The sequence below is a fragment of the Erythrolamprus reginae genome, chromosome 5 (assembly GCF_031021105.1).
Source record: "Erythrolamprus reginae isolate rEryReg1 chromosome 5, rEryReg1.hap1, whole genome shotgun sequence".
In the NCBI taxonomy this organism is placed as follows: domain Eukaryota; kingdom Metazoa; phylum Chordata; class Lepidosauria; order Squamata; family Dipsadidae; genus Erythrolamprus; species Erythrolamprus reginae.
In genome coordinates this window covers 91,292,122-91,317,852 of record NC_091954.1, presented here as the reverse complement: position 1 = coordinate 91,317,852, position 25,731 = coordinate 91,292,122, and the positions used below count along the sequence as shown (strand labels likewise).

The 25,731-nt window shown below is 38.5% G+C and overlaps 1 protein-coding gene across 1 annotated transcript in view; it reads left to right on the top strand.

Moving 5' to 3' along the window:
• GPR149 (G protein-coupled receptor 149) overlaps positions 1 to 22,445 on the top strand; it is a 43,710-nt gene extending 21,265 nt beyond the window's left edge. The window contains exon 4 of the mRNA XM_070754124.1: positions 21,873 to 22,445. Within this exon, the coding sequence (XP_070610225.1) occupies positions 21,873 to 22,445 (573 nt within the window). The remainder of the gene's footprint in view (positions 1 to 21,872) is intronic.
• Positions 22,446 to 25,731: the final 3,286 nt, after the last annotated feature.

Below are 25,731 nucleotides of genomic sequence, written 5' to 3'. Positions count from 1 at the left end.
TATGTGCTGCCCAACTCCCAGTGATTATACTCTTTCTCCCAGTAGGCCATCAAACAATTATTAAAGATAACAAATAATTTAAAATCTTAGGACTTTAGCCGGCATTTTAAAAATTTATTAAAGATAAATAGCCTTGAAGAGTTTTCTTTACTTAAAAAAATAATAGTAATAACTTTGCATTTCACTACTATAGTAGTCATATTTGTCAACAGCAAGTTTGTTTATTGATATTGTTTCCATATCTTTAATATATGTCATTCCTACTGTTTTGAATGCTCAAATTCATAAAAATTATGATACATAATCTTTTCAAGATTATGGTTTCTAGGGAACTCTTCTTTTAATATTTGTCATTTTATATGTAATGGTGATTGACTGCACAGCAGTGTCTTTTGCCAAATATGTTTCACTCTCCAGGAAAGCGAGGGTGTGTATGAAATTAACACTTTGAGGGGCAATTTTGGGCATTTTGAGAAAGCATCAAAGAGAAGCAGAAGAATTGAAGAAGTTGCATCTAGGGAGCATCAGATTAAGGAAAGATTAATCCAGAAAGCTGTTTTTGAGAAACAGGTTTTTGATGTTACAGTATCTTTGAGTTCATCCAGGTCTGCAGAGGTATCTTCAAAAATATTCCCGTCTGTGCAGTCAAAGCAAGCCTGTAGCTTTAACTCTGCCTCTTCAGTTCATGTCCTCACTGATTTAATTGTTGATTTTGTGGTTTTAAATCTTTGTCTATAAGCAATTATAAGGTGAATTATGGAATGATCAGAGTGGCCCACAGCTGCTCGTGGTAAGGACCAATGAACATCTTTTAGGGTTGTGTAGCAGTTATCTAGAGTATTGGACAATTGACATACTGAAAGTATTTTGGAAGCTCTTTGCTTAAGTTACCTTTGTAAAAATCGCCTAAAATAATGGCCAGTGAATTTGGGTATTTGGCTTCAGCCTCCATAATCTGATCAGCTAGAGTTCATAAAGCCTTGTTTACACAGGCTTGTGGCAGGATATATACTGCAATTAGTAGAAATGATGTAAATTCACATGGTTGCAGTTGATAAGTAACTTCATCACAGGATTTGTATATTATAGTTATGGCCTGAAACCAGCTGTTATATATATATATATATATATATATATATATATATATATATATATATATATATTTGTTTTCGTAGATTTTCACGGGTACAGGTATGACGGTCTTGGTATATTCGGGTTTCTTCCCGTGTAGGATTTGGAAATTTCTGGCGACGTTTTGACGAGGTCTCACTCGTCATCTTCAGGCTGGTGTTTCTGTCCTTCTCTTCGCCTGAGAAGAAGGACAGAAACACCAGCCTGAAGATGACGAGTGAGACCTCGTCGAAACGTCGCCAGAAATGTCCAAATCCTACACGGGAAGAAACCCAAATATACCAAGACCGTCATATGTGTGTGTGTGTGTGTGTGTGTGTGTGTGTGTGTGTATATATATATAATATATATATATATATATATATATATATATATATATACACACACACACACATACATACATACATTAGCCTCACCCCTTTCTCCCCCCCCCCCCCCGATAGTTCTACAATCCTGTCTGCTTTAAATATCTGAAACCCTGGATTCAATAAAGCATAGGGCAGATGCTTTGTAAAAATCAGAATTGCATCTGTTTAAAAGGAGTATTTCATCCATCCTCCTTCCTCCAACCAGGTGGGAGAATTTCCTTGGTTCCCAAGATAAATTCTTTTATTTTGGCTATATAACCTCAGCTATCTCTAATCCTCCCTGCCTATCCCCCGCTCCAGCGTGGCAACACTGAAGCTCCAAGATGGCTTCGGTTTTCTACATACTTCTTGATCAGGAAAGTTGTATCTCCTATTTCTTTCAGAACTATTGTTAAATTTTATATATGCCTTTTCAGAAACAGGTCTCAATTTAATATGCTTTATTCTTGTATTCTTATAGGATAGCAGCTCTGGACTCACTTCTCCTACAAGTCAATTACAGGAGATACAATGCCTATTTTTTTTTCTTTTTGAGAAAGATAGTAACAAAACACTTATCATTGTCACCCATTTCAGTTGCTGCAATCATGTGGCTTTGAAGGCTAAAAGCAATGGCCTATTGTTTTTCACATTTTCAACACAGAATGCACAAATATTCTAAAAGCAAAACAAACCCATTAGTAGGAAACAATAACAGAGAAGCAATATGAGCCCCAGACAATCAAGAAAATATTCAAGGAAACAAAGGTATTGACATTTGGAATGTCATTACAATATATTAAATGAAGTGGCTCCCAATGGATTCAGCTTGGTATCTCAAGGTTAGAAAAGAATACATGAAATGGTAAAAAAGTATGCAAGCCACATCTTCTATATGTCAGACAATGATTCACATCTCAAACAATGATTTTAAATTTAAAGTAGCTACCAAAACTATTAGAATGCATAAAGTGATATGATAGATAGATCTTTTCTATCTCTACTTTATACTTATACAGTGGTACATCTACTTAAGAACTTCATTCATTCCATGACCAGTTTTTTAAGTAGAAAGGTTTGTAAGTAGAAGCAATTTTTCCCATAGGAATCAATGTAAAAGCAAACAATGCGTGCAAACCCATTAGGAAAGAAATAAAAGCTCAGGATTTGGGTGGGAGAATGAGGAGGAAGAGGAGGAGGAGGAGGACAGTCACTGCCGAAGGAAGAAAGTGAGGTGAGGGGAATAAAAAAAAATCCAAAACTTTAAGGCTTAAAAAAAAAAGAGGGACTCTGAGGGGGCGAGGAGGAGCAGCACCTCCCATACACTGCACCAGAGAGAGAAACCTAGGTGGGCGAGAGGAGGGAATCTCCCACTCCTTTGACCGAAAGGCAGCGGCTGCTGCTGCTGCTGCTACCTACTTCCTCTGCCTTCCCATGCTGAAGGGTTCCCCTCTCCTCTCCCTCATTCACTTTGTACCCAGTGCCTTTCCTTCACTGTGGTGACTTCTCGGTTTGGCTGAAGCCGAGTTGATCCAGTTGGGGTGAAGCACCCCCCTTTGCCTTTCCCCGGAGGGAACCTCGTGCCCGGTGTATGGGAGGCAGTGTGAGGGAGTCACCATAGTGAAGTGGTTTGTTCCCTCTCCAAGCGTCCAGAGAAAGGAAAACGCTCTGTTCGCTCTGGACTGCCGAAGCCTCCTTAATCGCCACCGAAAGGCTCCTCTGGTAGCCCAGAAAAGCCCGAGATGGCTGGGATTAAAGGGGGAATGGCCGGACACTGGCTGGGCCTTCGTGCCGCTCTCAAATTTCCTGGGAAATTTTTCCAGGCTCAGGTTCTTAAGTAGAAAATGGTTCTTGAGAAGAGGCAAAAAAAATCTTGAATATCCGGTTCTTATCTAGAAAAGTTCTTAAGTAGAGGCATTCTTAGGTAGAGGTACCACTGTATTATGTTAAACATACTACAATATTATATTTGTATAACAAATAAATAAATAAAAGATAGATAGATGCATAAATGCATAGATAATTATATACAATGTCCATATACAGTATATTCTAATTCCCATATGATTATATATAATTTAATTTAATTTAATTGTGCTATAATTGTGTTAGAGCAAAAGCAAGCCATTTAGAATATTCCACTCTATTACTTTAATGCAATATGAGATAAGTATTACATTTTGAAATGCTACCTCTCTTATTTATGTCAAATTCATATGGACCATTCTGAAAATGTGCTGTTAGGACTGCCAGAGGAATTCATCCAATTAGAGTGTTCAATTTTAAAGAGACAATCTATCCTATTTTTCTTCATAGTTGTCTCTTAAAATAGTAGCATAAAAGGATATCGTAGAAAGAAAAGCATTTCTGTTTAAAATTCTTTTCCATCTAAATAGATATTTTCCAGAGAGCAGAAAATGCACATTGCATTCCTATTATTAGACACTGGGAATATGCCAAACATCACATTAAACACATTAAAAATTAGTATTACTTTTTCTACCTAACATCATTTTTAACATTAAAGTTTGACAAAATGACAAATATATTTAGGCCTTTTGTACATGGAACTTTTAAGTATGTCTGTATTCACAAATTTGTTGAGGAACGGTACATTGTTTTGAGTTTTTACTTTTCTTTTGTGCAACTGGAATATTCCTTCTCTTTCTCTCTCTCTCTCTCTCTTTCTCTCTCTCTCTCTCTATCAATCAATCAATCTATCTATCTATCTCTATCTCTCTCAGATCTATCCATCTATCCATCCATCCATCTATCCATCCATCTATCCACCCCTCTATCCATCCATCTATCAACATAGCGACATATCAAAATATCAATATATACAGTATATATCTCTATCTATTTATCTAGATATAGTCAAACTATTCTCCCAAACACCTAAGGATAGAATAAGAAGCAATAGATGGAAACTAATCAAGGAGATAATCAACTTAGAAGTAAGAAGAAATTTCCTGACAGTTAAAACAATTAATCAGTGGAAAAACTTGCCTCTAGAAGTTGTGAATCTTCCAACACTGGAAATTTTTAAGAAGATGTTGGCTAACCATTTGTCTGAAATGGGGTAGTGTTCCATACCTAAGTAGAGAATTGGACTAGAAGACCTCCAAGGTCCCTTCCAACTATTCTATTCTATTCTATTCTATTCTATGCTATGCTATTCTATGCTATGCTATGCTATTCTTTCTATTCTACCATCTATCTCCTCTCTCTCTCTCCCCTCCCCCCTCTCTCTTCCATATCTATGTACTATCTACAAAAACATTCCACTATTTAAAATAATAGATTATGTTGCCAGATAGATTGATAACAAATATATTTTTGTCCGATTTAGACTCAAGCTAAATCCTTTGGGGGGGAAAAGATATCAATTTATTTAGTTTGCATTTGGATACAAGGTTTTATTTTATTTTATTCAGATATTACCAATACTCAAATCAGAATATAATAACTTTCCAAAGGTTACAATGCTGCTTGCTATTTTTTTAAAAAAAAACAAATAATATTCATAGATGCATTAGAGCAAAATGTGCTAAAATGCATATGTGAGAAAATAATAGAGAAAAATAATATTACATTAGAGAAAGATATTTGAAAATTGGGAAACTGCCAACAAAAATACATTTACATTTACTGATGAAATCTGCTCCTTCTTTTATGGACATTTAATACTGTCCTTAAAAGAAGAAAAACCTCCCATTTGAATTGAACTTGCCTTCAAATGAGCAAAAGCAACCAAGAATGAAAAATCTTGATTGATTGATTCTCCAGTTCTTGCCTTATCAGGACTTTGAAGCATTCATACGGTGCTGGAAAAAGCCCTGTCCCTTTTTTTCTTCATCTACAAGCTCATCAGAACAGTTCAGTGGGCTTATTATACAAATTAAACTCACCCAGATATTCACAAAGTTGATAGAAACAAAATGAACTGAACGTTGTATTTTCTTACGGATTCATCAGGGGTGGGCTACTAGCCGGAATGCCTAATTGGGCTCCCTTCCACGGCTCTGGAAGTTCCATGAGTTTCAGCAGAGTTACGCTGCTGTGCCCTTGCACATAGTGAAATTGTGCACGGAAACGTAGATGCGCCCGTTTTCCAGCAACCTTTTTTTGCTTGCACGCATGTGGAAATAGACACTTACGTCTACTACTGAGCCCAAAATTTCTGTTGTTAAGTGAGATATTTATTAAGTTAGTTTTGCCCCATTTTATGACCTTTCTTGCCACAGTTGACAAGTGAATCAGTGTAGTTGATAAATTAGTAAACCCTCCGTTGAGTGAATCTGGCTTCGCCACTGACTTGCTTGTCAAAAGGTTGCAAAAGGTGACCACACAACCTTAGGACATAGCAACGGGCGTAAGTATGAACCTGTTGCCAAGCATCTGAATTTTGATCACATCATTTTGGGGTTGCTACAAGGGTCATAAGTGTGAACTATGCTCATAAATTACTTTTTTGAATGTTGAATGGTCACTAAATGTACTATTATAAATCGAGTACTACTTGTATAGAAACATAGAAACATAGAAGACTGACGGCAGAAAAAGACCTCATGGTCCATCTAGTCTGCCCTTATACTATTTCCTGTATTTTATCTTACAATGGATATATGTTTATCCCAAGCATGTTTACATTCAGTTACTGTGGATTTACCAACTACGTGTTCTGGAAGTTTGTTCCAAGGATCTACTACTCTTTCAATAAAATAATATTTTTTCACATTGCTTTTGATCTTTCCCCCATCTAACTTCAGATTGCGTCCCCTTGTTCTTGTGTTCACTTTCCTATTAAAAATACTTCCCTCCTGAACCTTATTTAACCCTTTAACATATTTAAATGTTTCGATCATGTCCCCCTTTTCCTTCTGTCCTCCAGACTATGTAGATTGAGTTCATTAAGTCTTTCCTGATACGTTTTATGCTTAAGACCTTCCACCATTCTTGTAGCCCGTCTTTGGACCTGTTCAATTTTGTCAATATCTTTTTGTAGGTGAGGTCTCCAGAACTGAACACAGTATTCCAAATGTGGTCTCACCTGCGCTCTATATAAGGGGATCACAATCTCCCTCTTCCTGCTTGTTATACCTCTAGCTATGCAGCCAAGCATCCTTCTTGCTTTTCCCACTGCCCGACCACACTGCTCACCCATTGTCAGAAATCACTACCCCTAAATCCTTCTCTTCTGAAGTTTTTGCTAACACAGAACTGCCAATGTATGTACATTCACACTCACATTCACGCACACAATACAGCCTTCTTTAGCTCAACAAATGTAAGTAAAAAGATGGAATGTTATCTTGTACTGTGCTAAAAAGAGTTGAAAGTCAACACTTTTTCCCTCTTCTCTTATGCCTTCCCCTTTTTCCTTTCCCTCCCCTCCCTATTTTTCCTTCCCTTAATTTCCTATTTTTATTTTTATATTTTATATATTGGTAAAACAATAAAAGTCATAATGAATTCCAACAAATGTAAGAAAATATTATGTTGGGGCAAGGAGTAGACCAGGAAACTGTAGTAAATTACTTTTTATTCTATCTTAATATGCTACATTACGTTTTCAGCCATTCCAGCTTATACTTGCATGCTAAGAAGTGACTCTGTGAATAGATTCCCAAATGTCCTGGCTCTTAAACCAGGATGTTCAAGTAATATAGTTAACCACTACATAAAAATTAAAATTTCATCAACTTCAACTTCTCCTAGAATAATTGTCATATTTCAGCCTGAATTATGTACATTGCATTCTTAAAATGGAGTTTATGATTTCCCAGGATAGTTTACTTATTCCATCCCTATTATGTGTTGTTCTAAAAACTGAACAGTCTGTCCATTAGAAGCACTTTTAAGGCCAATATAATACCCTAAGAATAAGCTAATAATTCTGTACGAAAAATATACAAATCATGCAAATGTCATAGGAGGTAAATTTAGTTTTCTTGGCATGTAATTTGGCATCTGATTTCCATTTTAACATGAATGTGGCTCGAGATATAAATACAAACAGATTGCTACTGTTTTGCTTGATCGCTACTGTAACATGATTTGGGATAGCCTGAAATATTTCTTCCAGTTCTGAATAAGATCCGCATATATTTTGGGCTCTTTAGAGATGTCAGTAATTAAGCTGGATGAATGTCTGAAATACTAACCAGGGGGGCAGGGGGGGTGTAAAAAGGGGGAGAAATGCATGCTTTTCTTTATCCAAAAATACAATTATAGTTTTTGTTCCTTTGAATTATGGAATGGTCAAAATCCATGCTTATTATATTATCTACCAAATTATTTTGAGAGTTTCTTCCTGTGCTTTTATTCATGAATCGAGAATCATGTCTGATATGTATGTATTTGCATTCTCTGTGTTGGAAGGACATAGAGAAAGGGAAGCTGTTATTCTTGCTTCCACAATTTTCTACCATGTCTTTAGTGCGATAATAAAGAATTAAGCTTGAGTAGCTAGGCATCCTGCCTGAAGCAATTGAAGGACAGGCTCTCTATGAGTGGCACTGTTACAATGGGGTTTTCTAAACAATGGCAATATTTATCTTGTTGAGGTTATCTACTCTTCAGTTACAATAATTAATTTTCTTTTTTAAAAAATTTAATTGAATATAAATGTTAAAAAACTTATTAACAGACATTAGACAGCATAATACAAAAAAAATTCAAACATACAAAAATACATAAGAACTTTACTGTAAACCTACCATAAAAAGTGTTACAAAAGTTGTACAATAATTGATTTTCTTATGTGAATGAATTCACCTTGAAAAAGAAACCTACAGTCTCAATTCTCAGAGCTCCAAGAAATGGCTTCTACTTTGAAACACGTACGCGGAACATATTCACATTTACTTGTAGCTCTTTTTTTCTTGTTCTGTTGTGTCATCTTCAATATAATATATTTTGATGACTCTCAGTATCCTTCTCCTGCCACACCCACCAAGACAGACCCACCAAGATACACCACACCACACCACACCCACCAAGCCAAAGCCCACTGCAACAATATAGCCAAGAAGGCTTCAAGAGTTGTAAACCTAATCCTACGCAGCTTCTGCTTTGGCAATCTCACACTACTTACCAGAGCTTACAAAACTTTTGCCAGACCCATCCTCGAATACAGCTCATCTGTTTGGAACCCATATCGCATCTCAGACATTAACACCCTTGAAAATGTCCAAAGATACTTCACCAGAAGAGCCCTTCACTCCTCCACTTGAAATAGAATACCCTATGAGACTAGACTTTCAATCCTGGGCCTAGAAAGTTTAGAACTAAGACGCCTTAAACAAGATCTAAGTATTGCCCACAAGATCATATGCTGCAACGTCTTGCCTGTCAGCAACTACTTCAGCTTCAACCACAACAACACAAGAGCACACAACAGATTTAAACTTAATATTAACCGCTCCAAACTTGACTGTAAAAAATATGACTTCAGTAACCGAGTTGTCGAAGTGTGGAACTCATTACCAGACTCCATAGTGTCATCCCCAAGCCCCTAACACTTTACCCTTAGATTATCTATGGTTGACCTATCCAGATTCCTAAGAGGTCAGTAAGGGGCAAGTACAAGTGCACTAGAGTGCCTTCCGTCCCCTGTCCTATTGCTCTCCTATATCTCCTATACCTTTCTTCTATTCCTATATCTCTTCTTCTATTCTTTCATTGATATGTTCTATTACTATACCTTCTTTTCTATTATTTTATTATGAATATCTCCTCTATAACCTTCATCATGTATTTTTACTATGTGTATATAGATACATACCCACTAAAACCCTCATTGTGTATTGGACTAAATAGATATATAGGTAGGTAGGTAGGTAGGTAGGTAGATAGGTAGATAGGTAGATAGATAGATAGATAGATAGATAGATAGATAGATAGATAGATAGATAGATAGATAGATAGATAGATAGATAGATAGATAGATAGAAAACCAGTAGTTAAAAAAATTGAATCCCACCACTGAGCAACATCCTATCATGGACGAAGTGTTTCAAGAGATCTGAATTAGTTAGAGGTCAGAAGAGAGACCAAGATGTTAAACGGTCTGGACACTAAGTCCAAAATGGTTAAATAAACTGGTCATGCAAGGTGATTCAGTCTGAGAATTAGGAGAACTTCCCCACAGATAGAAACAGTCTGTCTAGAACAGTTGGACACTCTTACTTTGGTTTTCAAATGGAAGCTGTCAGAAAAGGTTTAATGGATTCCTGTGCAGAGGAAGAGGTTGGTTTATATAATCTATAATGTCTTTTCCAGTTCATCTATTCTATTATTCTATGATGGAGTATGTTTTGGCTTGGATCTATAAAACAAAGAGCTAATAGGAACTGATCATGGAAACGGATCAGAGTGGCTAAATATTACCTATTAAATCAGATTGGCATACCTTTTAAAAACTAATAATTTGGGGTTCGTGATTAAAAAAGATGATTTGTATTCTCATCTCTCAGATTTCTCATAGGGCAGCAGACTAAAAAAAAATCATTTCACAATCCAACAGAGCTCAGATTTTATCTGTTTACAGTGATACTAAACAGGCAGATGTGCTGTTCTGAAGTGGCAGAGGTTCCGAAAAAATAAATAGAAAATCAAACGCTTCCGTATGTTGCCTTCTTTTCAGAAATTTAAATTATTAGGTGTAAACCAGCCCTTATTCCACTTGGAGATTCAAAATTCAAGATTCAACATGCACACCAATCAAACTATTTCTTTTCCAGATAAGCAACATAATAAAGCAGAAAGGGAGCAAGAAACATGATGTGTGTCACTATTTTAATCAATAGCTTCCAATACTGAAATTTTACTACTATAGCCTATAGTTTTCTCCTTGAAATCAGCTCCAATCAAATTGTGTTGCCATTGTGGCTCTAGTGACAGATCATATTTTTTAAATTATGTATACTGTTCAGAGTAACTTAGGCTTCAGATTTCTTGTACCATAGAAATCAAATAAATAACAGAATAATTAAAGACATGACAAAGGAAAACATAGTTAATTCTAATTCAGTTTATAGTAACCTAATCTCACACATGTCTTGGGCCCATTTACTCAAGATAGATATGTACAAGTGGAAAACAGCAAATGAATTAGAAAGGGAATTAAACATGAGTTGGAAGAATGAAGATAAATGAATGAGGAACTGAAATAATACAGTCTAGACAGACCTACTAAGATAAACAAAAAATTAGATAAGTTAAAAATAAGATCTGAATAAATAAACTTGGAGGAATGTATGATCATATATAAGAAGACATGAGCAAGCAAAACCCCACCAAATAACTGTTCAATTATTCCATTTTCCTCTCCTTCTCCCCCTTTCCCCGTTTCCCAGCAGATTAACCTGCACAGCAAGCAAATCTTAACAAATCTGCTCTGAGTCCAATTTTGATTGAGCGGCAAATAAAATAAAAAATAAAAAAATAAAAAAAATAAAAAAAATAGAATAATTTTTTTAAAAAAATAAAAATAAATAAAATAAATAAATAAAATAAAATAAAAAATAAAATAAAATAAAATAAAATAAAATAAAATAAAATAAAATAAAATAAAATAAAATAAAATAAAATAAAATAAAATAAAATAAAATAAAATAAAATAAAATAAAATAAAATAAAATAAAATAAAATAAAATAAAATAAAATAAAATAAAATAAAATAAAATAAAATAAAATAAAATAAAATAAAATAAAATAAAATAAAATAAAATAAAATAAAATAAAATAAAATAAAATAAAATAAAATAAAATAAAATAAAATAAAATATTAATAATAATAATAATTATTATTATTATTATATTTGTATGCCGCCCCTTTCCAAAGACTAAAATAAAATAAATAAATAAATATAAAAATAAAATAAAATGAAATAACTAAAGTGAGGTGAGAAAATAGAAGCAGAAACAAACAAAAAATGTCCATCCCTCAAATAGTTCTTCAAGGATGTCTCTTAAAGTAAAGTTCACAGGCCAGCTACTTGTATGGCTGAGTCTGCCACAACAATCAACTGCCTTTCTTTGTGTTCCTTACCAGGGGTAGTTTCAAACTTACCTCACTGCCGGTTCACTTCCTCCCACACCACGTGGCCACGCCTCATGGGCGCATGTGAGCTTTGTTTGTGCTTGCATGTGCAATGCTATTTTTTAATTTTTTATTTAAAAGCTGAAAACAAGATGGTGATGCATACACAGTGCCAGAAACCCAGCTTCTGCACATGCACAGAAGAAAAAAAAATACAGGAAAAAATTCCTCCCCAAAAGATGGTGGCGTGTACAGACTGGCTCCAACAAAACCGGTTGTGTGATTTATTTATTCGACTTCTATGCCGTCCAATTCCGAAGGACTAAGGGTGGCTTACAATAATAGTATGAGAAGAATATAAATAACGAAATACAAAACAGTAAAAGAAGTCGAACATTATCTAAAGTTAAAACATAACAAACTAAAGCCCCATAAAAAGTATTATAAAAAATAGTGATACCATTGTGATGCCACCAGCGGCTGGCTACTGGTTCAGGCAAACTGTTCCGAACCAGGAGGAACCCACCTCCGTTCCCTACATAAGAAATTGATCTTGCAAACTTATTTTATTTATTTATTTATTTAGTTAGTTAGTTAGTTAGTTAGTTAGTCCAATACACAATACATATTGAAGAGAATAGACATGAAGTATTATATATAAAGAAAAGATATAAAAATAGAGGAGAAAATATAGGAAAGGGAGAAAAGATATATGATATATGAGATAAGGAGAGACTTGCATGTACTGGTTACAAAGCCATACGCAGCAGAAAAGTCAACATTCCAAACTAAATGCTTTGAAAACTTTCAGGTTGGATCCAGAGTTCCAGTTCCATCCTTGTTTTGATAGAGCAAAGTATCATCAAATCAATTTACCTTTATTTTTTAAAAATGTCCATTTTCTGTTTATTTTTCTTGTAGAATAATGTCTTTCGCCCACAAATAATTTCCATATATGATATATCTTTCAAAAATTTATCCTTTCATCTAAGTCTGGGGCTGTAAGTGTTGCCATGAAATTTTAATTTTAAAAATGTGACTGTACTCGGTAACCCTGCTCTTCTTAATTTTCCTGACACATTCCTTCACCCCTTTCTCTTGGTCCTGTGGCCTTCCTAGCATTTTTTTTTTCTATCTGGGGGTCAACCAAGATATCGGAGAGATGTCTCCTTAGTGATGCAATATCACTCTTTTATTCTTCAGTAACTGAAAAAGTTTCTTGAATGACAAGCATAACATTTTGAAGGAGGAAAAAAAAGCAAGCAAGCAAATGCAGTTGCCTTTTAAAAAGCACTTTTGGGATGCAAATAATTGTGCAACACTGGGCCATTCAATCAAATGTACTTCCTTCCTCAAAAAAGTTAATTGAGTATACAAAATAGAAATTATGTACAAATGTTATCTCATTGATGATTTTAAATATTTGTCTCATTGGTAATTAATGATTAAAGTTTCATGCTCTTTGTCTGATACATTTTTCTGGATCATAGCCAGGTCTGTTTCGGGAGGCTTCACATTCACCTTGAACCAATATCCTGAAAACAAAACAAACCTTAATTAGTATAGCACTGTCTAGTCACATTTAGATTAACAGCCGTCTCCACTCTTTATTAAAACCATCAATCTATAACAGTCACTGCTGTTTAGGTCCATCTTAGTTGCCAGATGCTACATCTCTTCTTCACTCCTTGTTCTTTTTTTTTTGCTTTCCTCTTGTAATTTAAAATTCCACCTCTGATGCCAGCTCAACAAATCCTTCTTCTCCTGTGGGAATATCTTTCTATGAGAAATTAACTATTGAATTACTTCGAACTTCTCCTCTTCAGCAAACTAAAACAAAGCCATTATTTGGGTTCCTAAATAGTGATGGGCGACCCGAACCCGCACAATTCGGGTCTGTACTGAATTTTGCAGTGTTCAGTATGCTGAACCTGAACCCGAAATTTTTTGAAACTTCAGGCAAAGTTGGGGGTCGTGTTCGGCATTTGGAGATTTGACATCACCGGCAGGTTGCTAAGGACGCCAAGGTGATCACTTCCTGGATTCCATGGATATCCAGGAATTGATAACCTTGGCATTCTTAGCAACCTGCCGGTATACGTGATGTCAAAGCTCTGCCCCTGGAATCTCTTGGTGGGATTCCCCGTTCAGGTTCGGGTTTGGTTTAGGTTCGGCCGAATTTTGCCTAAAGTTCGTCCAAACATGCCGAACCCGAACACTGTTGGGTTCTCCCACTATTCCTAAACAAAGAAATCAATTTTGTTCCTTTAATACTTTCCTACAATAACTACTAGCTGTCCAACTGATTCTCTCCCCTTGGTTTTTTCCATCCTTTCCTAATAAGGAGAAAAAAAATTAACTCCACAGGAGTTCTTTGATATAATTTCAATTAATTTAAACATCAAATACATTTCATTAAATTTTACCTTTGTTTTTGTCTCATTCATTTACCCAATTGTGGCTACAGTAGCTACTTTATGGAGTAATTAGAATTAGCATTTAGACTTATATACCGCTTCACAGTGCTTTGTAACCCACTCTAAGTGGCATACAGAGTCAGCATACAGTGATCCCCCGGGTATCGCGATCCCGATCATTGCGAACGGCTATATGGCGATTTTTCAACCCGGAAGTAAAAACACCATCTGCGCATGCGCGCCCTTTTTTCTATGGCCACGCATGCGTAGATGGCGCCGGGCAGATCAGCTGCTGGGCGGCTTCCCTGGGTCTTCCCCCTCTTGCTGGCGGGAGGGTGAGTGGCGGGCATCAGCGAGGAGTTTGCGTGGGCGGCAGGGAAACCCCAGCGCCGCTTCCCAGCTGAGTCCTGAAGCCAAACGCGGAAGTTCACTTCAGGACTCAGCTGGGAAGCGGTGCGAGCGAACGGCGTGGGCGGGCGAAGGGCGGGCGCGCGGGCAGGCGGTGGACAAGCGGCGGGCAGACAAGCGGCGGGCGCGGCAGCAGCGAGGAGTTTGCGTGGGCGGCGGGGAAACCTCAATCTTCGGCTCCTCGCTGCTGCGGCGGAAGTAAAAACACCATCTGTGCATGCGCAGATGGTGTTTTTACTTCCGCACCGCTACTTCGCGAAAAACCGATCATTGCGAGGGGTCCTGGAACGGAACCCTCGCTATAATCGGGGGACCACTGTATATTGCCCCGAATAATCTGAGTCCTCATTTTACTCACCTCAGAAGGATGGAAGGCTGAGTCAACCTTGAGCCTGGTGAGATGCCATCTGCCAAACTGCTGGCAGCTGGTGATCAGCAGAAGTAGTCTGCAGTACTCCACTCTAACCACTGTGCGACTATGGCTATGGTGCACATCACTCCAAAACCATCTGTCTCCATCTCTAAAATGTTGCATTTAGGATATTTATTGCTTGCCAATCATCACAGAAATCTAGGCAGTTCTCAGGAAAAAAGAATACTTTTTTTATATAAAAAGGATCTAAAGACAGAAGTAATGATACTGTGCATGGTTGATTTTTCACATAATTGGGGATTTTAGATTAGTTTGCCTAGTTTTAATTAATTGATTTAGCTACTGTATTTCATTGTTTCCTTTTATATGTTGTAAGCTGCTCCGGGTCCTTGGAAAGGGGCTGCATATAAATCCAATAAATAAATAAATAAATACATTTCAGTCAATATTATATTCAGTCAATCCAAACTTGACTGTAAAAAATATGACTTTAACAATCGAGTTGTCGAAACATGGAACTCATTCCCAGACTCAATAGTGTCAACCCCTAACCCCCAACATTTCTCCCTTAGACTATCCACGATTGACCTCTCCAGGTTCCTAAGAGGTCAGTAAGGGGCGTACATAAGTGCACTAGTGTGCCTTTCGTTCCCTGTCCAATTGTCTTTCCTTTATCTCATATATCATATATATTTTCTTCCTTTCATATATCTTCTCCTCTATTTTTACATATTATCTTTATTTATATTACTTCATGTCTATTCTCTTCCATATGTATTATGTATTGGACAAATGAATGAATGAATGAATGAATAAATAAATAATAATAATAAATATCCTTTTGAAACAGTCAAACAAGAAAATAGTGAAGATCTGATTTGTGGGAGAGGCAAGTGAGAAGACACATGGAAATAAAGAGTGTTGCGGGAACAAAGTTGTAAATATTCTTCAAGGATTCATTTTGACATTTTCAGAATTCTCATCAGGAACAAATCAATGTAGGTCTTCAGACTTGTAACCTAAAGAATAATCACTCTGGTGTTTGATAGAGTTTTTCTCTCCCTCAGACCAAAAGTTTTCCTTCCAAGTAGTGGCTGAACAGAACTAAACCCAGATTGTGGTAGGTTCCTTTGAAACTGAAATAGGCTTTTAACGGTACAATTCCATGCTTCCTTCTGTGTGATTTGCTACATAGTCCCATTTTCTAGCTATCCTACAAGAATGTGAGCTTGTGATAATATATAGATTGCAAGAGTGGAAAGTGTTTAGCTTGTGAATGCATTAATATACAGTATATCTAGGGATGGGTAGCAGGCAGAATGGGGTGGAATGCAGTTCCACTGGTGGAAATGAAGAGGTGTGTGCAACTCCAGCTGATTGGCAGCTGTCACTTCATGGATTACTGGTCTCGTCTCGGCTCTCCTTTCCCTCCCTGCTGCTGCGTTTTTTGCTTTTTCCCTCTTTCCTCCTTCCTGACGAGCTTCAATCTCTCCTGCCCGTCTCCCCTCCAGCCTCACACGGCCAGCTCACGCCTGAGGTGCAAGCAGAAGGCCTGGGTGGAAGCGGTGCTGGCAGCATTTATGCTTCTGGCAGCACTTGTTTGCCTAGCTATCCAGCTTGGGGTGGGAAGGTGACCCAGGAAGGAGAGCATGGGAAACTTGAAGCAAATTGTCACCCTAGCGAGCAACACTAGTAAGGTTGTAAGTTGAGGACTTAACAGTTCATTTGAACGATGATGATTGTTCAAGCCACTTCCGCCTGGTCACATGGCCGGCAAGCCACTCCTACCCAGTCACGTGACCATTAAGCCACACCCACAAAATAAGCCACACCCACAGTGTGGCAGTAAAAATTTTGGCTGCCCATTACTGAGTATATCCAAACAATCTCTCATCTATGCATTCATCCTTTATTCTTTCCATTCATCTTCTCTCCAAGTTCTTTTTTACCTCTTGCTGAGTGGCACTGCAGTATGTCCTTGTGATAAATACAGTGATACCTCATCTTACAAACCCCTCACCATACAAACTTTTCGAGATACAAACCCAGGGTTTAAGATTTTTTTGCCTCTTCTTCCAAACTATTTTCACCTTACAAACTCAAGCCGCTGCCACTGGGATGCCCCGCCTGCCGACTTCTGTTGTCAGTGAAACGTCCATTTTTATGCTGCTGGGATTCCCCTCAAGCTCCCCTCTATGGGAAACACTACCTCTGGACTTCTGTGTTTTTGCGATGCTGCAGGGGAATCCCAGCAGCGCAAAAACGGGTGCTTCATTGACAATGGAAGTCCGGAGGTGGAGTTTCCCAGTGAAGGAAGCCTCAGTGAAATTGCAGCATCACAAAAACACAGGAGTCCGGAGGTGGGGTTTCAAGGACTTCCGTGTTTTTGCAATGCTGCAATTTCGTTGAGGCTCCCCTCGCTGGGAAACCCCACTTCCGGACTTCCGTTACCAGCGAAGCACCCGTTTTTGCACTGCTGGGATTCCCCTGCTGGGATTCCCCTGCAGCATCACAAAAACACGGAAGTCCGGAGGTGCAGTTTCCCATGGAGGGGAGCCTCAGGGAAATCCCAGCAGTGCAAAAATGGTCACTTCAACTGGCAAAAGGGGTGAGTTTTGGGCTTGCACACATTAATCACTTTTCCATTGATTCCTATGGGAAACATTGTTTCATCTTACAAACTTTTCACTTTACAAACCTCATCCCGGAACCAATTAAGTTCGTAAGACAAGGTATCACTGTATGTGGGGGGGGGGGGGAGTTGAATTAAGACTATCACTCAACACCAGGGAAAATGAAAGATGTTCTTTAAATTAAATTGTTCCACATAGACATTGTCATTGTTTTCCATAGATCTTTTCATTACATGATTGCTCATAATTCTTTTTCAGAGAAATATATATATATATTCTCTCTCTCTGTCTCTTTCCTGTCCTCTCTTCCTGTCTTCTTTTCTCCTCCCTCCCTTCCTCCTTCTTTTCTTGCTGGGGAGAGAGATACTGCAAGGAGAGAGAAGAAAAGTAAAAAGGAAAAGCAATGAAAGGGCATGGTTAACAATAGAAAGAGATAAAAACAGATCTCCCAAACATATCTGTTAGTTCTTGCCTAATTATGGTCTTGCACATAATTCCATAATTAGAAACTGTCAGCCTACCTGTGCAAACTAAACAGGATACATGATTAGATGAGCTAATTCTACTTTACTGTAAGGTTACATTAACAGAAGCTTGCAAATCTAAAGGTCCAACTCCCCACCATTCCTTGTAACCACCTGATTAATTCGGGCAGGTACTTCCTTAATTTCTTTCTCTGATTGTTAATCCATTGGAGGCTCATCCTTCACTTGTCGGATTGTTTCCTAGCCCAGTAATCCCCAAACTTTCCAGCTTGGAGGCCTGACCCAGCCTAGTCTGGCACAGGGGGACATACGAGTGGCAGGTGAACATGAGTGTGCAGAAATCCATTTGTCCATGTGCAAAGCTCTACTCATGCACAGCAGCAGGCAATTGCAGTCACACATGAAGCTTCACTCACATGTGCAGAGGGACCTTTGCACGTGTGTGTGCACACTTGTCCATTTGCACGACTGGAGCTTCATGCATGCATGCTTGTCCATTTCTCTCATGGACTGGTTTCAAACAGACCACAGACCAGGGATTGGTTGGTTGGTTGGTTGGTTGGTTGGTTGGTTGGTTGGTTGGTGGGTTTGCTTGCTTGCTTGCTTGCTTGCTTGCTTGCTTGCTTGCTTGCTTGCTTGCTTGCTTGCTTGCTTGCTTGCTTGCTTGCTTGCTTGCTTGCTTGCTTGCTTGCTTATTTACTTACTTACTTACTTACTTACTTACTTACTTACTTACTTACTTACTTACTTACTTACTTACTTACTTACTTACTTACTTACTTACTTACTTATCCAATACACAATACATATGGAAGAGAATAGACATGAAGTAATACATATAAAGATAATATGTAAAAATAGAGGAGAAGATATATGAAAGGAAGAGAATATACATGATATATGAAATAAAAGAAAGACAATTGGACAGGGGACGAAAGGCATACTAGTGCACTTATGTACGCCCCTTACTGACCTCTTAGGAACCTGGAGAGATCAATCATGGATAGTCTAAGGGAGAAATGTTGGGGGTTATGGGTTGACATTATTGAGTCCGCTAATGAGTTCCACGTTTCGACAACTTGATTGTTAAAGTCATATTTTTTACTGTCAAGTTTGGAGTGGTTAATATTAAGTTTAAATCTGTTGCGTGCTCTTGTGTTGTTGCGGTTGAAGCTGAAGTAGTCATTGACCGGTAGGACGTTGCAGCATATGATCTTGTGGGCAATACTTAAATCGTGTTTTAGGTGCCGTAGTTCTAAGCTTTCTAGACCCAGGATTGTTAGTCTATTTTCATAGGGTATTCTGTTTCGAGTGGAGGAGTGAAGTGGAGGGTTTCGGACTCTTGTCCAAGGCAGTAACTACCCCCTTATCCTCCACGGTCATATACATATTCCATCACAGAAACTGAATCAGAGATCCATTTCACAGATGGTTTTAGATTTCCATTCTGTTCAACAAGATTCACTCTGCCTGAACTGCTTCTAATACCTCCAGAAATTTTTTATAGCCTGCAATAGTGACTACTTTCTGCCAGAAATCTAATTAGTAAGCCTGAAGTCAAAATCTCCCTTTGTATCCAGTCGGGTGTTTGAACATTTCATCTCAGTAGGTGTATGTCCTGAACAGATTTTAAATGGAGGCTCCAAGCTGCAGACATGAATACAAAAGTATTTTAGAAAGAAAATAAAGTGCAGAAGAATCTTTCAACATTTACAGCCGGCATTTCTTTCTCCTTAAATGGCAGCCCATACACTGCAATACGCGTCAATCTGTCTAGGATACAATAGCAATAGTACTACTGCTTCATAGTGCTTTATAGCATTCTGTAAATCGTTTCAGATGTCAGCATATTGCCCTCAACAATCTGGGTCCCCATTTTACTAAACTTGGAAGGATGGAAGTTTGGGTCAATTTTTGGTTGGGGAAAGTATCAGCCTGCAATATCGCTTTCTAAGCACTACACCACTAGAGCTGAATAACATTTCATAACTTCTTCACCATTTGGATTACTGATTTTATTGGCGAAACTAGATATACTTTTCACACATTTTCATTTGACATGCTTTTCTACATTCACCAGAAAGACAAAATGGATCCATGTATCGGTGGTTCATTCATTCATTCATTCATTCATTCATTCATTCATTCATTCATTCATTCATTCATTTATTGGATTTGTATGCCGCACATCTCCACAGACTCGGGGCGGATAACAGCAATAATAAGACAGTGTACAATAATAATCCAATACTAAAAATGATTAAAAACCCATTAATATAAAAAAAACCAAACATACATACAGACATACCATGCATAGAATTGTAAAGGCCTAGGGGGAAAGGATATCTCAATTCCCCCATGCCTGGCGGCAGAGGTGGCTTTTAAGTAGCTTACGAAAGGCAAGGAGGGGGGGCAATTCTAATCTCTGGGGGGAGTTGGTTCCAGAGGGCCGGGGCCACCACAGAGAAGGCTCTTCCCCTGGGTCCCGCCAAACAACATTGTTTAGTTGACGGGACCCGGAGAAGACCCACTCTGTGGGACCTAACTGGTCGCTGGGATTCGTGCAGCAGAAGGCGGTCCCTGAGATAATCTGGTCCGGTGCCATGAAGGGCTTTATAGGTCATAACCAACACTTTGAATTGTGACCGGAAACTGATCGGCAACCAAGGCAGACTGCGGAGTGTTAGTGTAACATGGGTATATTTGGGGAAGCCCATGATTGCTCTCGCAGCTGCATTCTGCACGATCTGAAGTTTCCGAACACTTTTCAAAGGTAGCCCCATGTAGAGAGCATTACAGTAGTCGAGCCTCGAGATGATGAGGGCATGAGTGACTGTGAGCAGTGACTCCCGGTCCAAATAGGGTTGCAACTGGTGCACCAGGCGAACCTGGGCGAACGCCCTCCTCGCCACAGCTGAAAGGTGTTTCTCTAATGTATTGGTCATCATAATCAAGGCGCTCAGTACAGAAAAAAACTATTATTTTTTTTCTGGGAAAAAGGAACATAATTTTTTGATTCCCTATAGCATGGAAATCTGGCTATTTTTCCCCCTTGATATTCATGTCTTCTATAAACTAAGCTTATGTGTACTCAGGAGTAGATTGAGATGTTTTTCTTTCAGTAAAAATGTGTATCAGATTGTAGCCTTGATCTCATAAAGTTGATTCTCTCTCTTCCTGTCTTTAGAAATAATAAAACTTTCTGCGCTTTCAACAGCCTGGGTAATGAAAAAATAAAATGAAAATGAATCCATCTTTGATATATTTTTTCTACTGCAAATATATTTTGCATATTTTTCTACTATAGAGATACAGGTAGTGATCAATTTGCAACATAATTATTTCAAAGCCAAAATTATAGTCATAAGTCATTATGATCGTAAGTCAAAGCATCACATGACCAGATTAAAAATTACATTTTTGCAACAGTCATTAAACAAAAATGTAAAGCAAACCTGGGACATTTATTGCCCCATTTTTTGCTGGAGTACAGAAGCAAAAGTTGAAAACTGACAAAAAATGTCACAAATCGTGTACAGTCTTGATCTTCTATTCAAGTATTAACCAGGGCTAATTCTGCTTAGCTTCTAAATTTAAACAACCACCCAATCCCAATGAGTCCCATTGGGATTGGGTGGCATAGAAGTCGAATCAAATAAATGAATGAATGAATGAATGAATGAATGAATGAATGAATGAATGAATGAATAAATAAACATAGAACAGGTGCTGATACTTGCATGGACAAAATTGTCTCAATGGTTAAAACATAAAAAGGAATAGAGAGTTTTGTGCAACTGTGTAGGAAACAGAAGGAGTCAATACATGATAAATAAATTCTCTTTTACACATTCAGAATAAAAACTGTGAAAAAGCAGCATATATTTTTATACTGTAAATGACATCTACAGCCTTTAAAAGATATTCTCCACACAGCAGTGAAAGTAATAAGATATAATTGGATTGTTGACAACTTTTTTTTTTTGCTTGTGGAAGCAACATTAAATAATAACTATTTTTCTCATTTCAGCGTTCAGGCGGTGCCTTAGCTATTCCTCTGTGTGCATTTCAAGGAACTGTGTCTCTCCAAGCTCCCACAGGAAAAACCCTCTCTTTATCTACATATGAGGTAAGCTCAGAAGGACAAAAAATCACCCCCACGTCCAAGAAAATTGAAGTGTATCGCTCCAAAAGTGTGGGCCATGAGCCAAATCCCGAGGATTCTCCAACCACATTTACTGACACCAATGTGAAGATTCATTTAGAGGTGCTTGAAATTTGTGACAATGAAGAAGCCATGGACACTGTTTCCATCATTAGTAATATTAGCCAATCCTCTGCCCAGGTCCGCTCTCCATCCTTACGTTATTCTCGGAAAGAAAATAGATTTGTCTCATGTGATTTAGGAGAAACAGCGTCTTATTCGCTCTTCATACCGTCAAGTAACCCCAACAGTGATCTCAACATATCCATTCCTGACACTGTCGAAGCTCACAGACAGAACAGTAAAAGACAGCACTTTGAAAAAGAAGGTTATCAAGAAGAAATACAAATGTTAAACAAAGCATACCGGAAAAGAGAAGAAGATGGTCTTGGCAACTAAAATGGAGGAAAAATGGGACTGTGAATCATTTGTAAACTTATTTTTTAAGGTTGCTTGGACCTTGAATCATTTATTCATAGCATTTGAGGAAACAATTGGTTAATATAAATGCATTCATAACAGAATGCATTAATTACATACACTTTGTTCAAAAGCTGTTTTAAATGTTCCCTCGATTTTCGCGGGGGTTGCGTTCCAAGACTGCCCGTGAAAAGTCGAATTTCCGCAAAATAGCGGTGCGGAAGTAAAAACACCATTTTTGGCTATGGACAGCCAAAAACTACCCCCACGCACCCTTTTTCAAGGCAGCGCAAGGAGCCGGGCTTGAAGTTGGGGGCAGGGAGCGACAAAAGTGCGGAGGCCGGCAAAGTTTGTTTTGAATGTCAGCTACCCCCCACCCCCCCAGCACCTCCGGCTCCCTTGCCGCTAACACCCGCCCACCCAATCCACCCCTCTCACCGGCTTTCTTGGGACACGGGTCCTCCTGCAGCAGCGCTGGCGGCTACGGCTTCTCATCCTCCTCATTTGGCCGGTAGCCGCTCTGAGCGCTTTGAGAATGCCCGCCTTGCCCCTCTCGCAGTCCCTTAGCTGAGAGCGCTTTCGTCCCAGCTATCAGCGAGGGGGCTGCAGGAGAGGTGGGGCAGGCGTTCTCACAGAGAGGGAGAGAGAGAGGGAGAAAGAGAGAGAGAGCAAGAGAGGGGAGAGTGGAAGGTAGAGAGAGAAAAAAATGATAGAAAAAGGGAGAAAAAAAGAGAAATGAGAAAATGATTGAAGCAGAGAATGACAGGAAAGAAAGAGAAAGAGAGAGAGAGAAGTGACTCTTGGTGATGACGTATGATGTCATCGGGTGGGAAAAACCGTGGTATAGAAAAAAAACCCGCGGAGTATTTTTTAATTAATATTTTTTGGAAAACCATGGTATAGCCGTTTCGCAAAGTTTGAACCCGCGAAAATCGAGGGATCACTGTATTGCTTAGGAATAAGGCACCAAGGAAGGGGAGATTCCCCCCTCTGCCTTCTGAAGGATTGCTGTTGGAAGTTTTCTTGATGAGGTAACTTAAATCTCTACTCTTAATGCCAGTTTTGCTGCACTGGCAGTGGAGCCAAAAGTGAGGTTCTCACAGTAAGGGAGGCTGCGAATCCTGGATTAAAAATTGTGGTTAAAGGATTTTAACCTCCTAGCCAACAATCTCGGGGGATCATGAGTTACCTTGGACCATCAGTCTTCATTTTTTTAAAAAGCTGATTTCTAGCTTTTATAGAATTTGAGAAGGAAAGCAAAATGTATTTAGGCTCAACCCTATGATTACGTTGTAATATTATTGATAAAAGGATAAATATGGTTTTGACTTCCCACCTAGCCTACAGCTCTGGCATTCTTTAATGGTGTGATATCCAATTACTAACCAGACCTAACTGCTTGGTTTCGAAACTCAGACCAGCTCCATCAGGTGCAGCATTATTCGGTCTATTCCTTTAACCAGAAAGGAAATTGCTATCATCTTTCAGTGTAGTCAACATAATGATAGCTGTGACTGGCCATTTGTGAACAACGTTAAGGGTAGAGATTAATGCAAAATGGCCACTTGTTTACAGAAATAATTTTTGGTCATTTTAACCCAATGGTTTTATTACTCTGCTGAAGTAGTGAATAATGACCATTGAACAGAGTCACATTTTGCTTTCAAGAAGGCATGTAACCTGTTTCCCCCCCCCCACACACACACACTTATATAGTATATAGATTGGAAAGTCTTTTGCACTGATGTATATATAGTAAAGAGCTTTTTTTCCATAGAGCATACACAAATATTATGGATGTCATAGATAAAATAGGAGAGCCATTGTAAGTAACTAGCTCCATCAGAAACTAGATCTGCTATGAAAGCTATGAATATGCAGAATTTATTTTATTTATTTATTATTTAGATTTGTATGCCGCCCCTCTCCGCGGACTCGGGGCGGCTCACAGCAAAATATAACAAATCGTAACAAATCCAAATAAATTTAAAATATTTTAAAAAGTTTAAAAAGAACCCCATTTACTAACAAGTACACACACAAACATACCATGCATAAATTGTACATGCCCGGGGGAGGTGTTTAAGTTCCCCCATGCCTGACGGCAAAGGTGGGTTTTAAGGAGTTTACAGAAAGCAGGGAGAGTAGGGGCAGTTCTAATCTCTGGGGGGAGTTGGTTCCAGAGAGCCGGGGCCGCCACAGAGAAGGCTCTTCCCCTGGGGCCCACCAACCGACATTGTTTAGTTGATGGGACCCGGAGAAGGCCCACTCTGTGGGACCTAATCGGTCACTGGGATTCGTGCGGCAGAAGGCGGTCTCGGAGATATTCTGGTCCAGTGCCATGAAGGACTTTAAAGGTCATAACCAACACTTTGAATTGTGACCGGAAATTGATCGGCAGCCAATGCAGACTGCGGAGTGATGGCGAAACATGGGCATATCTAGGTAAGCCCATGACTGCTCTCGCAGCTGCATTCTGCACGATCTGAAGTTTCTGAACACTTTTCAAAGGTAGCCCCATGTAGAGAGCATTACAGTAGTCGAACCTCGAGGTGATGAGGGCATGAGTGACTGTGAGCAGTGAGTCCCGGTCCAGATAGGGCCACAACTGGTGCACCAGACGATGTATGCTATGTACTGCTTTCATCAGAATGTGGTTAGGGTTAGGTGGAACCTGGAGAGCTCATAATACTTTTTCTCCTGCTCAAGCCAGTGAGAAGGAGGTAATATAAAGAAACCTGCTCCATCTGTCATTCTGACTTCAAAAAACCAGTTGTGTCTCATATCTACAATAGCAAAAATAATTTCCCTCCCTTTCCATTGGATTTATCAATGGAATCTATGTATGGATCCAAATATTGAAAGTACAGTGCTTCTAACTGGAATACGACAGAAAGAAAGAGATAGCATTTTTCTGATTAATACTTCTGCCCAGTGTTCCCTCTATTTTTTGGGGGTGGGTGGGCGGAAAAGTATAGTGTCTGAGCGGCAGTCCCTTCGGGACTGGGCGGCACAGAAAAAATAAATAAATAAATAAATAAACAAACAAACAAACAAATAAAAAACCCACCCTGTTTTGCCTCAGAGAATTTCAAAATAAAATACTGTACTGTGTGTCTATAACAGTGAGCTCATAATAGGGCAACTCTATCAATATCAAAATGCCACTTAAATAGTTGAGCTAGTTTCAAACTAGATTTTGATTTTCTTTCTCTCTTCCTTACTCCCATTCTTTTTCTTTCTCTTTTCCTTCCTCTCTTTTTTC